Below are 17,104 nucleotides of genomic sequence, written 5' to 3'. Positions count from 1 at the left end.
GGATTAGAGGGGCGTTGAGGAGAACTTTTTTCACCCAGAGGGTGGTGGGGGTCTGGAACTCACTGCCTGAAAGGGTGGTAGAGGCAGAAACCCTCATCACATTTAAAAAGACTCGGATATGCACTTGACGTGCCGTAAGCTACAGGGCTACGGACCAAGAGCTGGAAAGTGGGATTAGACGGGATAGCTATTTTTCATGCCAGGATGGGGTTTTGAAGCATTGGTTAATTATTTAATACGTTCAAAATAAAAGTAGAGGAACGTCTGTGAATCGAGGGTATTGCACGACACATTCCCCTCCCCTCTAAAGCAGCATCAGCTGATAGCAACTAATATGGTAACAGCAGGAGACTTAATCTGTTTTTTTAGTGATGTTGGTTGAGGGATAAATATTGGCCCAGGACACCGGGGATAAATCCCCTGCTCTTCTTCGAAATAGTGCCATGGGATCTTTTACATCCACCCGAGTGGGCAGACGGGGGCCTCGGTTTAACATCTCATCGAAAGACGGCACCGCCGACTGTGCAGCCCTCCCTCAGCACCGCACTGGGAGTTGTCAGCCTGGATTTATGAGCTCAGGTCTGTGGAGCGGGACTGAAACCCAAAGCCTTCTGACTGGGAAGGTGCGCTACCCACTGAGCCACGGCTGACACCGGCTGATACGGGGTTAAAGTTCAATCTGTAGCTTTCTGGCGGGTTGACCTGCGAGCATTCACTTCCGTTCTTTTTGCAATGAAGGAGGTTCACCACAGGCTCCAGCAGTCTCATCAGGAGCCCCCGTGTGCTCTCGGAGATGAAGGAGTAGAGAATGGGATTGGCCACGCAGTTCAAACTGGTCAACAGCAGCCCGAAGTGGTAATAGTGGAAGGAGCTCCTCGCAAAGTTGCAGTTGTCCTCAAATAGCGTTCTAACCAGCAGCAGAATGTGGTAAGGGGCAAAACAAATGCAGGAAATGAAAATGGCGCTTAACACCAACTTCTTGATCCTTAGCTTTTGATCCCGTTGAATGCCTTGACTCTCCCGGACAGATACCAACACCCTGCGGTAGGAAAAGGCCAGCAGAAGAATGGGGAAAAGGAACCCGACCGAGAGGCGGTAATAGTTTATTTTCCTTTGCCAGGACTGCAGCGGATAATGTTCAAAACACAATAAATGATTATTTCCATCTATCACCGTCTCGTGGTGGTTGAAAATGAACAGACTGGTTCCGATCTCTTTGACCCAGGCCAGGGCACTGACCAGGACCGCAGCCTTCAAAGTTCTGAAGGCGTGGAATCTTAAAGGGTGGACCACTGCTAAGTAGCGATCCATGGAGATGCAGCAGAGGAATGCAATGCTGACGTATATATTCTCGTAGAGGACCAGCCCAGTGACCCTGCAAAGGAACTCGCCGTTCACCCAATTATCTTCCATCAACAAGTATTGGATCCACAAGGGCAAACAGGCAAGGTGCAATAGGTCGGAGATGGTCAGGTTGCAGAGGTAGACTCCAAGCTCATTCCCCTGCCTGATCTGCAGGTAGCTGTGATAGAGGGACAGGAGATTAGTTGGGAGGCCGATGATGAAGACAGTGATGTAGACAGTGGGAAACAGGGTCTGGTGGATAGAATAATCTAGTGTACAATTGGTGCAATTGTCTTTGTGGCATTCCGTTTGATTGGCCATCTTCAGAGACGATATGAACAGAGAGCTCTTCGAATTGCTTCCCCTCACTGCCGTCTTCAAGTCAGCCAGGAAATCAAACCGGTTCGCTTTTTAAGGCTTCAAGTTGAGAGATCTTCCTAAGAGGGTGGGGGGGGGGGGCAAATAAAAGCAAAGAAACAAGTTATTAAAAAAACGTTTGAGGTGCTGTGTAGATATAACGGGAGTAAAACCCAACTTCGGATAAGGGTGCATAGCAGCATCGGAACAGGAGGAGCCCATGCAGCCCCTTGCGCCTGTTCTGGCATGGCTGATCTGTATCTTAACTCCATTTACCCACATTGGTTCCATATCACTTAATACCTGTATAAACAAAAGTTTTGAAACCTTCAAGTAACTGGAAACAGCTACTTGAAGGTAAATCAGCGTCACAGCAGTGGGAGGTATTCAAGGAGGAGATAGTGAAAGTTCAGAGCAAATATGTTCCCACAAAGAAAAGAGTGGGACTCCGAAATCTAGAGCCCCCTGGATGTCAAGGGGCAGACAGGGTAGGATAAGGAAAAGAAGGGAAGCTTATGTCAGATATCGAGAGCTAAATACTGCAGAAAGCCGAGAGGAGTATAGAAAATGCAGGGGTGAAATTAAAAAGAGTATTAACAAAGCAAAGGGAGGGCATGAAAAAATATTGGCAAGTAAAATCAAGGAAAACCCAAAGATGTTTTATAAATATCTAAAGAGCAAGAGGATAACTAAGGAAAGAGTAGGGCCCATTAGAGACCAAAGAGGTAACCTGTGTGTGGAGGAGAAGACGTGGGTGGGTATGGTTCTTCATGAATACTTTACGTCTGTCTTTACAAACAGCGAGGGGCGATGCAGACATTGTAGTGAAAGAGGAGGAGTGTGAAATATTAGATGAGATAAACATAGTGAGAGAGAAAGTATTAAGGGGCTTAGCATCTTTGAAAGTAGATAAATCCCCAGGCATGGATGAAATGTATTCCAGGCTGTTAAAAGAAGCAAGGGATGAAATAGCAGAGGCTCTGACCATCATTTTCCAATCCTCTCTGGCTACAGGTGTGGTGCCGGAGGACTGGAGGACTGCTAACATGGTACCGTTGTTTAAAAAGGGAGAAAGGGATAGGCGGAGTAATTATAGACCAATCAGCCTAACATTGGTGGTGGGCAAATTATTGGAAAAAATTCTGAGGGACAGTATTAATCATCATTTAGAAAGGCACGAATTAATCAAGCACAGTCAGTATGAATTTTGTTAAGGGAAGGTCGTGCCTGACTAACTTGATTGAATTTTTTTGAGGAGGTAACAAAGAGGGTTCATGAGGGCAGCACGCTTGATGTAGTCTACATGGATTTTAGCAAGGCTTTTGACAAGGTCCCACATGGCAGACTGGTCAGAAAGATAAAAGCCCATGGGATCCAAGGCAAAGTGGCAAGTTGGATTTAAAATTGGCTCAGTGGCAGGAAGCAAAGGGTAATGGTCGACAGGGGGGTTTTGTGGCTGGAAGGCTGTTTCCAGTGGGGTTCCGCAGGGCTCAGTACTAGGTCCCTTGCTTTTTGTGGTATATGTCAATGATTTAGACTTCACTGTAGGGGGCATAATTAAGGAGTTTGCAGATGATACAAAAATTGGCTGTATGGTTGATAGTGAGGAAGAAAGCTGCAGACTGCAGGAAGATATCAATGGACTGGTCGGGTAGGCAGATAAGTGGCAAATGGAATTCAATCCGGAGATGTGTGAGGTAATGCATTTGGGGAGGGCTAACAAGGAAAGGGAATACACAATTAATGGTAGGACACAGAGTAGTGTAGAGGAACAGAGGGACCTTGGAGTGCAGGTCCACAGATCCCTGAAGGTAGCAGGATAGGTAGATAAGGTGGTTAAGAAGCATACAGGATACTTGCCTTTATTAGTGAAGGCATAGAATATAAGAGCAGGGAGGTTATGCTTGAACTGTATAAAACACTAGTTAGACCGCAGCTAGAGTACTGCGTGCAGTTCTGGTCACCACATTACAGGAAGGATGTGATTGCACTAGAGAGGGTACAGAGGAGATTTACAAGGATGTTGCCAGGAGTAGAGAATCTTAGCTATGAGGAAAGACTGGATAGGCTGGGGTTGTTTTTCTTGGAACAGAGGAGGCTGAGGGGAGACCTAATTGAGGTGTATAAAATTATGAGGGGCCTAAATAGAGTGGATAGGAAGGACCTATTTCCCTTAGCAGAGGGGTCAATAACCAGGGGACACAGATTTAAAGTAATTGGTAGAAGGATTAAACGGGAGTTGAGGGGAACTTATTTCACCCAGAGGGTGGTGGGGGGTCTGGATCTCACTGCCTGAAAGGGTGGGAGAGGCAGGAACCCTCATCACATACTTGGCCCCTCATACACCCGCACCCCGCACACCCTGCCCCTTGCACACCCGTCCCACGTACACCCGCCCCCGCACACCCGCCCCTCACACACCCGCCCCTCGCACACCCGCCCCTCGTACACCCGCCCCTCGCACACCCGCCCCCCGGCACACCCCACCCGTCACACACCCCGTCCCCGCACACCCGCCCCTCGCACACCCGCCCCCCGCACACCCCGCCCCTTGCACACCCGTCCCCCGCACACCCGTCCCCTCGCACACCCGCCCCTCGCACACCCGCCCCTCGCACACCCGCCCCTCGTACACCCGCCCCCGCACACCCGCCCCCCGCACACCCCGCCCGTCGCACACCCGCCCCCGCACACCCGCCCCTCGCACACCCGCCCCCCGCACACCCGCCCCTCGCACACCCGCCCCTCGCACACCCGCCCCCCGCACACCCCGCCCGTCGCACACCCTGCCCCTCGTACACCCGCCACCGCACACCCCGCCCCTCGCACACCCGCCCCCTCACACCCGCCCCTCGCACCCACCCCTCGCACACCCCGCCCCTCGCACACCCGCCCCCGCACACCCGCCCCTCGCACACCCGCCCCTCGCACGCCCGCCCCTCGTACGCTCGCCCCTCGTACGCCCGCCCCTCGCACGCCCGCCCCTCGCACGCCCGCCCCTCGCACGCCCGCCCCTCACACATCCGCCCCCGCACCCGCCCCTCGCACGCCCGCCCCTCGTACACCCGCCCCTCGTACACTCGCCCCCCGCACACCCCGCCCCTCGTACGCCCACCACTCATACGCCCGCCCCTCGCACACCCGCCCCCCACACACCCCGCCCCTTGTACGCCCGCCCCTCGCACACCCGCCCCCTCACACCCCGCCCCTCGTACACCCGCCCCTCACACACCCCGCCCCTCGCACACCCGCCCTCGTACACACCGTCCGCCTTACACCCGCCCCTCGCACACCCGCCGCTTGCACACCCGCCCCTCGCACACCCGCCCGTTGAACACCCCGCCCCTCATACACCCCGCCCCAGTTTCCGGGCCATTGACGACAGTGGAAGGGAAGATCGGGCGGGAGGCACAACCTGCGACTAATCCAATATACACACACACACACAGTCACCCCCACACACACACACACTGATACCCCCACACACACATATACCCCCCACACAGACACACACAGATACCCTCACACACACAGACACACACACAGACACAGACACACCCACACACACACAACAACAACATATATTTATCTCGTGCCTTTAACGTAAAAAAATGTCCCAAGGCGCTTATCAAAAAAAAATTTGACACTGAGACACATAAGGAGATGTTCGGGCAGGTGATCAAAAACTTGGTCAAAGAGGTAGGCTTTAAGGAGCGTCTTAAAGGAGGAAAGAGAAGTAGAGAGACGGAGAGATCTATTTGGATGAGGGAACCAAATGTAATATTTCCAAGTTTGCTGACGACACAAAACTTGGTGGGATTGTGAGTTGTGAGGAGGATGCAAAGAGGCTTCAAGGCGATTTAGACAACTTGAGTGAGTTGGCAAATACATGGCAGATGCAGTATAACGTGGATAAATGTGAAGTTATCCACTTCAGTAGAAAAAACAGAAAGGCAGAGTATTATTTAAATGGTGATTGATTGGGAAATGTTGATGTACAGAGGGACCTGGGTATCCTTGTACACCAGTCACTGAAAGCAAACATGCAGGTTTTGAGGATTTGAGTACAGGGTCAAGGATGTCTTACTACAGTTATACAAGGCCTTGGTGAGACCACACCTGGAGTACTGGGTGCAGTTTTGGTCTCCTTACCTAAGAAAGGATATACTTGCCATAGAGGGAGTGCAGCGAAGGTTCACCAGACTGATTCCTGGGATGGCAGGACTGTCGTATGAGGAGAGATTGGGTTGACTAGGCCTGTATTCACTAGAGTTTAGAAGAATGAGAGGGGATCTCATTGAAACGTATTAAATTCTGACAGGGCTAGACAGACTGGATGCAGGGAGGATGTTTCCCCCGGCTGGGGGGGTCTAGAACGAGGGGTCACAGTCTCAGGATACAGGGTAGGACATTTAGGACTGAGATGAGGAGAAATGTCTTCACTTAGAGGGTGGTGAACCTGTGGAATTCTCTACCCCAGAAGGCTGTGGAGGCCAAGTCACTGAGTATATTTAAGAAGGAGATAGATTTCTAGACACAAAATTCATCAAGGGGTTTGGGGAGAGAGCGGGAATATGGTATTGAGATAGAGGATCAGCCATGATCATATTGAATGGCGGAGCAGGCTCGAAGGGCCGAATGGCCGACTCCTGCTCCTATGTTTCTATGTTCACACACAGATACCCCCACACACACACACAGATACCCCCACACACACACACACAGATACCCCCACACACACACACACAGATACCCCCACACACACACACACAGATACCCCCACACACACACACACAGATACCCGCACACACACACACACACACAGATACACCCACACACACACACACAGATACCCGCACACACACACACAGATACCCCCACACACACACAGATACCCCCACACACACACACAGATACCCACACACACACACACACAGATACCCCCACACACACACACACACACAGATACACCCACACACACACACACAGATACCCGCACACACACACACAGATACCCCCACACACACACAGATACCCCCACACACACACACAGATACCCACACACACACAGATACCCACACACACACACACACACAGATACCCGCACACACACACAGATTCCCCCACACACACACACAGATACCCCCACACACACACACACACAGATACCCCCACACACACACACAGATACCCCCACACACACACACACACAGATACACCCCCACACACACACACAGATACCTCCACACACACACACACACAGATACACCCACACACACACACAATTCACAATTCACAATTCAAATCGCTTTATTGGCATGATAAGTTACATCTTATGTTGCCAAAGCATCAAAATACATTTATGGTTTAGCACATAAACGCAGTTCTATTCATACAGTGTATAAACAGGTATATCCCTGAGTGTATAAATATACATTCGCATTGTTTATATATATTCTTTTCTTAGTTTACTGGTTGTCCCTCTGTTCATGGCAAGCTGTAACATAGTGTGCCGCCAGTGTTACACAGCTTCTCTCCTCTCCCAGTAGGAATGGGAGGTTTTGGTTGTCATTCAGATTTCTGAAATCAGGGCATATTTGTGTGAATTTTTGTTAGAAATTCTCCCTGATGCCCTGGTATTTTCCGCAGGCTGTGAGGAAGTGCATCTCTGTCTCCACTACTCCCTGACTGCAGTGAGAGCATATCCTGTCTTCTCACCCCTCCCTCCCCCTTCTCCCCCCCTCCCTCCCCCTTCTCCCCCCCTCCCTCCCCCTTCTCCCCCCCTCCCTCCCCCTTCTCCCCCCTCCCTCCCCCTTCTCCCCCCTTCTCCGCCCTCCCTCCCCCTTCTCCCCCCCTCCCTTGCACCCCCTTCTCCGCCCTCCCTCCCCCTTCTCCCCCCTCTCCCCCTTCTCCCCCCTCCCTTGCACCCCCTTCTCCCCCCCTCCCTCCCACCCCCTTCTCCCCCATCCCTCCCACCCCCTTCTCCCCCCTCCCTCCCTCCCCCTTCTTCCCCCCTCCCCCTTCTTCCCCCCTCCCCCTTCTCCCCCCACCCTCACTCAATTCACAATTCACAACACACAGATACCCGCACACACACACACACACAGATACCCCCACACACACACAGATACCCCCACACACACACAGATACCCACACACACACAGATACCCACACACACACACACACAGATACCCGCACACACACACAGATACCCCCACACACACACACACAGATACCCGCACACACACACAGATACCCCCACACACACACACACAGATACCCGCACACACACACAGATACCCCCACACACACACAGATACCCCCACACACACACACACAGATACCCCCACACACACAGATACCCCTACACACACACACACAGATACCCGCACGCACACACAGATACCCGCACACACACACACACAGATACCCCCCCACACACACACAGATACCCCCCACACACACACAGATACCCCCCCACACACACACACACAGATACCCCCCCACACACACACAGATACCCCCACACACACACAGATACCCCCACACACACACACACAGATACCCACACACACACAGATACCCCCACACACACACACACAGATACCCGCACACACACACAGATACCCGCACACACACACACACAGATACCCCCACACACACACACAGATACCCCCCCACACACACACAGATACCCCCCCACACACACACAGATACACCCCCACACACACACAGATACCCCCCCCACACACACACACACAGATACCCCCCCACACACACACAGATACCCACACACACACACACACAGATACCCCCACACACACACACAGATACCCATACACACACACACAGATACCCACACACACACACACAGATACCCCCACACACACACACAGCTACCCGCACAACACACACAGATACCTCCACACACACACACACAGATACCCCCACACATACACACAGATACCCCCACACACACACACACAGATATCCCCACATACACACACACACTGATATCCCCACACACACACACACAGATACCCCCACACACACACACAGATACCCCCCCGCACACACACACAGATACCCCCCCACAAACACACACACACAGATACCCACACACACACACACACAGATACCCCCACACACACACACAGCTACCCGCACAACACACACAGATACCCCCACACACACACACACAGATACCCCCACACACACACACACAGATACCCACACACACACACACAGATACCCCCCCACACACACACACAGATACCCCCCACACACACACACACAGATACCCCCCACACACACACACACAGATACCCCCCCACACACACACACAGATACCCCCCCACACACACACACACAGATACCCCCACACACACACACAGATACCCCACAAACACACACAGATACCCCCCCACACACACACAGATACCCCCACACACACACACACACACAGATACCCCCCCACACACACACACAGATACCCCCACACACACACACAGATACCCCCCACACACACAGATACCCCACACGCACACACACAGATACCCCCACACACACACACACAGATACCCCCCCAAACACACACAGATACCCCCACACACACACATACAGATACCCCCACACACACACACAGATACCCCCCCACACACACACAGATACCCACACACACACACACAGATACCCGCACACACACACACACAGATACCCGCACACACACACACACAGATACCCGCACACACAGATAGCCCCACACACACACACAGATACCCCCACACACACACACACAGATACCCGCACACACACACAGATACCCCCACCACACACACACAGATACCCCCACACACACACACAGATACCCCCACACACACACACAGATACCCCCACACACACACACACAGATACCCCCACACACACACACAGATACCCCCACACACACACACACAGATACCCCCACACACACACACACAGATACCCCCCCACACACACACACAGATACCCGCACACACACACACAGATACCCCCACACACACACACAGATACCCCCCACACACACACACAGATACCCCCACACACACACACACAGATACCCCCACACACACACAGATACCCCCACACACACACACACAGATACCTGCACACACACACAGATACCCACACACACACACACACAGATACCCCCACACACACACACACACAGATACCCACACACACACACACACACACACAGATACCCCCACACACACACACAGATACCCACACACACACAGATACCCCCCCACACACACACAGATACCCCCCCACACACACACAGATAACCCCACACACACACACAGATACCCCCCCACACACACACACACAGATACCCCCACACACACACACACAGATACCCCCCCACACACACACAGATACCCCCCACACACACACAGATACCCCCCACACACACACACAGATACCCCCACACACACACACAGATACCCCCCCACACACACAGATACCCCCACACTCACACACACAGATACCCACACACACACACACACACACACAGATACCCCCCCACACACACACACAGATACCGCCCCACACACACACACACAGATACCCCCCACACACACACAGATACCCCCACACAAACACACAGATACCCCCACACACACACACACACAGATACCCCCCTCCACACACACACACAGATACCCACACACACACACACACAGATACCCCCCCACACACACACACGGATACCCCCACACACACACACAGATACTCCCACACACACACACAGATACCCCCACACACACACACACAGATACCCCCCACACACATTCACAGATACCCCCCACACACACACACAGATACCCCCCCACACACACACAGAACCCCCCCCCACACACACAGATACCCCCACACACACACACACAGATACCCCCACACACACACACACAGATACCCCCACACACACACACAGATACCCCCACACACACACACTCAGATACCCCCCCACACATACACACAGGTACCCCCCCACACACACACAGATACCCCCCACACACACACACAGATACCCCCCACACACACACAGATACCCCCACACACACAGATACCCCCACACACACAGATACCCCCACACACACAGATGCCCCCACACACACACACAGATACCCCCCCAGACACACACACAGATACCCCCACACACACACACACAGATACACCCACACACACACAGATACCCCCGCACACACACACAGATACCCCCCCACACACACACACAGATACCCCCCCACACACACACAGATACCCCCACACACACACACACAGATACCCCCCACACACACACACAGATACCCCCACACACACACACAGATACCCCCCCACACACACACACATATACCCCCACACACACACACAGATACCCCCACACACACAGATACCCCCCCACACACACACACACATACCCCCACACACACACACAGATACCCCCACACACACACACAGACACCCCCACACACACACACACAGATACCCCCCCCCACACACACACACACACACAGATACCCCCACACACACACAGATACCCCCCCACACACACACACACAGATACCCCCACACACACAGACAGATACCCACACACACACACACACACACACACAGATACCCCCACACACACAATACAATACAATACAATACAAATCGCTTTATTGGCATGATAAGGTACATCTTATGTTGCCAAAGCATCAAAATACATTTATGGTTGAACACATAAACGCGGTTCCATTCATACAGTGTATAAACAGGTATATCCTTGAGTTTATAAATATATTTTCGCCTTGTTTATATATACTCTTGTCTTAGTTTACTGGTTGTCTCTCTGTTCATGGCAAGCTGTAACATAGTGTGCCGCCAGTGTTACACAGCTTCTCTCCTCCCCCAGTAGGAATGGGAGTTTTTGGTTGTCAGTCAGATTTCTGAATTCAGGGCATATTTGTGAGAATTTTTGATAGAAATTCTCTCTGATGCCCTGATATTTTCCACAGGCTGTGAGGAAGTGCATCTCTGTCTCAACTACTCCCTGACTGCAGTGAGAGCATATCCTGTCTTCTCTTGGCAGCCTGGTCTGCCTGTGTCTGCCTTTTTCGATCGCTAGGCTATGTTCGCTAAGTCTGTACCTTGTCAAGGTTCTTCTCAGTTTGTTATCCTTTACCATGGTCAGGTAATCAGCTATGTTGTATTGTCTGTTTAGGGCCAAGTAGCAATTGAGTTTGCTTTGGGTTTTTGTTGTTTCTGCCCAATATGACAGATATTTTTCCTTTTGCTTAGCGACGATTGTGTTGGGTCGAATTCTTTGTGTTACCCTGTCACTGTCCTGGGGCTGGTTATTGTTAGTATTGTTATTAGTTACTTTATTGAGTCCCAGGACTAGTTGACTGAGGGTATTCTTCTTTATGGTCAGCTCTTGGCATTTCAGGGCGTCGTAGTGATAGCATTGGGGGTTGCTCATTTGTAGGTGATTCCAAATTCAGATACCCACACTCACACACACACAGATACCCACACACACACAGATACCCCCCACACACACACAGATACCCACACACACAGATACCCCCCCCCACACACACACACAGATACCCCCAGACACACACACAGATACCCCCCCGCACACACACACAGATACCCACACACACACACACACAGATACCCCCACACACACACACAGATACCCCCACACACACACACAGATAACCCCACACACACACACAGATACCCCCACACACACACACAGATACCCCCCCCACACACACACAGATACCCCCACACACACACACACAGATACCCCCCCACACACACACACAGATACCCCCACACACACACACAGATACCCCCCCACACACACACAGATACCCCCACACACACACACAGATACCCCCCACACACACACACAGATACCCCCACACACACACACAGATACCCCCCCACACACACACACATATACCCCCACACACACACACAGATACCCCCACACACACAGATACCCCCCCCACACACACACACATACTCCCACACACACACACAGATACCCCCCCACACACACACAGACACCCCCACACACACACACACAGATACCCCCCCACACACACACACACAGATACCCCCACACACACACACAGATACCCCCCCACACACACACACACAGATACCCCCACACACACACACAGATACCCACACACACACACACACACACAGATACCCCCACACACACACACAGATACCCACACTCACACACACACAGATACCCACACACACACAGATACCCCCCACACACACACAGATACCCACACACACAGATACCCCCCCACACACACACACAGATACCCCCAGACACACACACAGATACCCCCCGCACACACACACAGATACCCACACACACACACACACAGATACCCCCACACACACACACAGATACCCCCACACACACACACAGATAACCCCACACACACACACAGATACCCCCCCACACACACACACAGATACCCCCCCACACACACACAGATACCCCCCCACACACACACAGATACCCCCCACACACACACACAGATACCCCCCCACACACACACAGATACCCCCACACACACACACACAGATACCCCCCACACACACACACAGATACCCCCCCACACAAACACAGATACCCCCACACACACACACACCCATACCCCCACACACACACACAGATACCCCCACACACACACAGATACCCCCACACACACACACACAGATACCCCCCCACACACACACAGATACCCCCACACACCCACACACAGATACCCGCACACACACACACAGATATCCCCCACACACACACACACAGATACCACACACACACACAGATACCCCCCCCACACACACACACAGATATCCCCCCCACACACACACACACACAGATACCCCCTCGCACACACACATAGATACCACCACGCACACACACACTGATACCCCCACACACACACACACAGATACCCCCACACACACACACAGATACCCCCCCACACACACACAGATACCCCCCCACACACACAGATACCCCCCCCCACACACACAGATACCCCCACACACACACAGATACCCCCACACACACACAGATACCCCCCCACACACACAGATACCCCCACACACACACACACAGATACCCACACACACACACACACAGATACCCCCACACACACACACATACCCCCCACACACACACACAGATACCCCCACACACACACACAGATACCCCCCCACACACACACACAGATACCCCCACACACAGATACCCCCCCACACACACACACAGATACCCCCCCACACACACACACAGATAACCCCCACACACACACACAGATTACCCCCCCCACACACACACAGATACCCGCACACACACACACACAGATACCCCCACACACACACAGATACCCCCACACACACACACACAGATACCCCCCCCACACACACACAGATACCCCCAAACACACACACACATATACCCCCACACACACACACAGATACCCCGACACACACACAGATACCCACACACACACACACAGATACCCCCCCACACACACACAGATACCCACACACACACACACACACAGATACCCCCCCACACACACACACAGATACCCCCACACACACACACACAGATACCCCCCCACACACACACACAGATACCCCCCACACACACACAGATCCCCCCCACACACACACACAGATACCCCCCCACACACACACACAGATACCCCGACACACACACACAGATACCCCCACACACACACACACAGATACCCACACACACACACACACACAGATACCCCCCCACACACACACAAAGATACCCCCACACACACACACACGGATACCCCCACACACACACACAGGTACCCCCACACACACACACAGATGCCCCCACACAAACACACAGATACCCCCCCCACACACACACACAGATACCCCCACGCACACACACACAGATACCCCCCCACACACACACACACAGATACCCCACACACACACAGATACCCCCCACACACACACACACAGATACCCCCACACACACACACACAGAACCCCCCCCACACACACACAGATACCCACACACACACACACAGAAACCCACCCACACACACACAGATACCCCCCCCCACACTCACAGATACCCCCACACACACACACAGAAACCCCCACACACACACACACAGATACCCACACACACAGAAACCCCCCCACACACACACAGATACCCCCACACACACACACAGATACCCACACACACACACACAGATACCCCCCACACACACACACAGATACCCCCCCACACACACACAGATACCCCCCCACACACACAGACAGATACCCGCACACACACAGATACCCCCCCACACACACACAGATACCCCCCCCACACACACACACAGATACCCCCACACACACACACACAGATACCCACACACACACAAACAGATAGCCCCACACACACACACACAGATACCCCCACGCACACACACACTGATACCCCCACACACACACACACAGATACCCCCACACACACACACAGATACCCCCCCATACACACACAGATACCCACACACACACACACACAGATACCCCCCACACACACACAGGTACCCCCACACACACACAGGTACCCCCCCACACACACACACAGATACCCACACACACACACAGATACCCCCCCACACACACACAGAGATACCCCCACACACACAGATATCCCCACACACACACGCGCAGATACCCCCACACACTCACACAGATACCCCCCCACACACACACACAGATACTCCCCCACACACACACAGATACCCCCCCACACACACACACAGATACCCCCACACACACACACAGATACCCCCCCACCACACACACACAGATACCCCCCCACACACACACACATATACCCCCACACACACACACAGATACCCCCACACACACACAGATACCCACATGCACACACACACACACACACAGATACCCCCCCCCACACACACAGATACCCCCACACACACACAAAGATACCCCCCCACACACACACACACACAGATACCCCCACACACACACACACACAGATACCCCCACACACACACACAGATACCCCCCCACACACACACACACACACAGATACCCCCCCACACACACACAGATACCCACACATACAGATACCCACACACACACACACACACAGATACCCCCCCCACACACACACAGATACCCACACACACACACAGATACCCCCCCACACACAGATACCCCCAGACACACACACAGATACCCCCCACACACACACACAGATACCCACACACACACACAGATACCCCCCCACACACACACACAGATACCCCCACACACACACACAGATACACCCACACACACACTCAGATACCCACACACACACACAGATACCCCCACACACAAACGCAGATACCCCCACACACACACACAGATACCCCCACACACACACACATGCACAGATACCCCCACACACACACACACACAGATACCCCCCACACACACAGATACCCCCCCACACACACACACAGATACCCACACACACACACACAGATACCCACACACACACACACAGATACCCCCCACACACACACACAGATACCCCCCACACGCACACACAGATACCCCCACACACACACACAGATACCCACACACACACACACACTGATACCCACACACACACACACACACAGATACCCACACACACACACACACAGATACCCCCACACACACACACACACACAGATACCCCCACACACACACACAGATACCCCCCCACACACACACACACACACAGATACCCCCCCACACACACACAGATACCCACACATACAGATACCCACACACACACACACACACAGATACCCCCCCACACACACACAGATACCCACACACACACACACAGATACCCCCCCACACACAGATACCCCCAGACACACACACAGATACCCCCCACACACACACACAGATACCCACACACACACACACACAGATACCCCCCCACACACACACACAGATACCCCCCACACACACACACACCGATACCCCCACACACACACACAGATACCCCCACACACACACACAGATACCCACACACACACACAGATACCCCCACACACAAACGCAGATACCCCACACACACACACACGCACAGATACCCCCACACACACACACACACAGATACCCCCCACACACACAGATACCCCCCCACACACACACACAGATACCCACACACACATACAAAGATACCCACACACACACACACAGATACCCCCCCCACACACACACAGATACCCCCACACACACACAGATACCCACACACACACA

General features: G+C 52.9%; 1 protein-coding gene across 1 annotated transcript; it reads right to left on the bottom strand.

The window, feature by feature from the left end:
* Positions 1-223: 223 nt before the first annotated feature.
* LOC147081867 (G protein-coupled receptor 68-like) lies at positions 224-1,777 on the bottom strand. The gene has a single exon (XM_085980642.1). It carries the CDS (start codon positions 1,663-1,665, stop codon positions 568-570), a length of 1,098 nt encoding a protein of 365 aa, XP_085836768.1. The 5' UTR covers positions 1,666-1,777; the 3' UTR covers positions 224-567.
* Between the last annotated feature and the right edge of the window lie 15,327 nt (positions 1,778-17,104).

This window comes from Somniosus microcephalus, unplaced genomic scaffold, assembly GCF_052327205.1.
Source record: "Somniosus microcephalus isolate GS21.2 unplaced genomic scaffold, FLI_Smic_1.0 scaffold329, whole genome shotgun sequence".
Taxonomy (NCBI): domain Eukaryota; kingdom Metazoa; phylum Chordata; class Chondrichthyes; order Squaliformes; family Somniosidae; genus Somniosus; species Somniosus microcephalus.
Note: the sequence above shows the minus strand (reverse complement) of the source record. Positions and strands in the feature narration are given on the sequence as shown.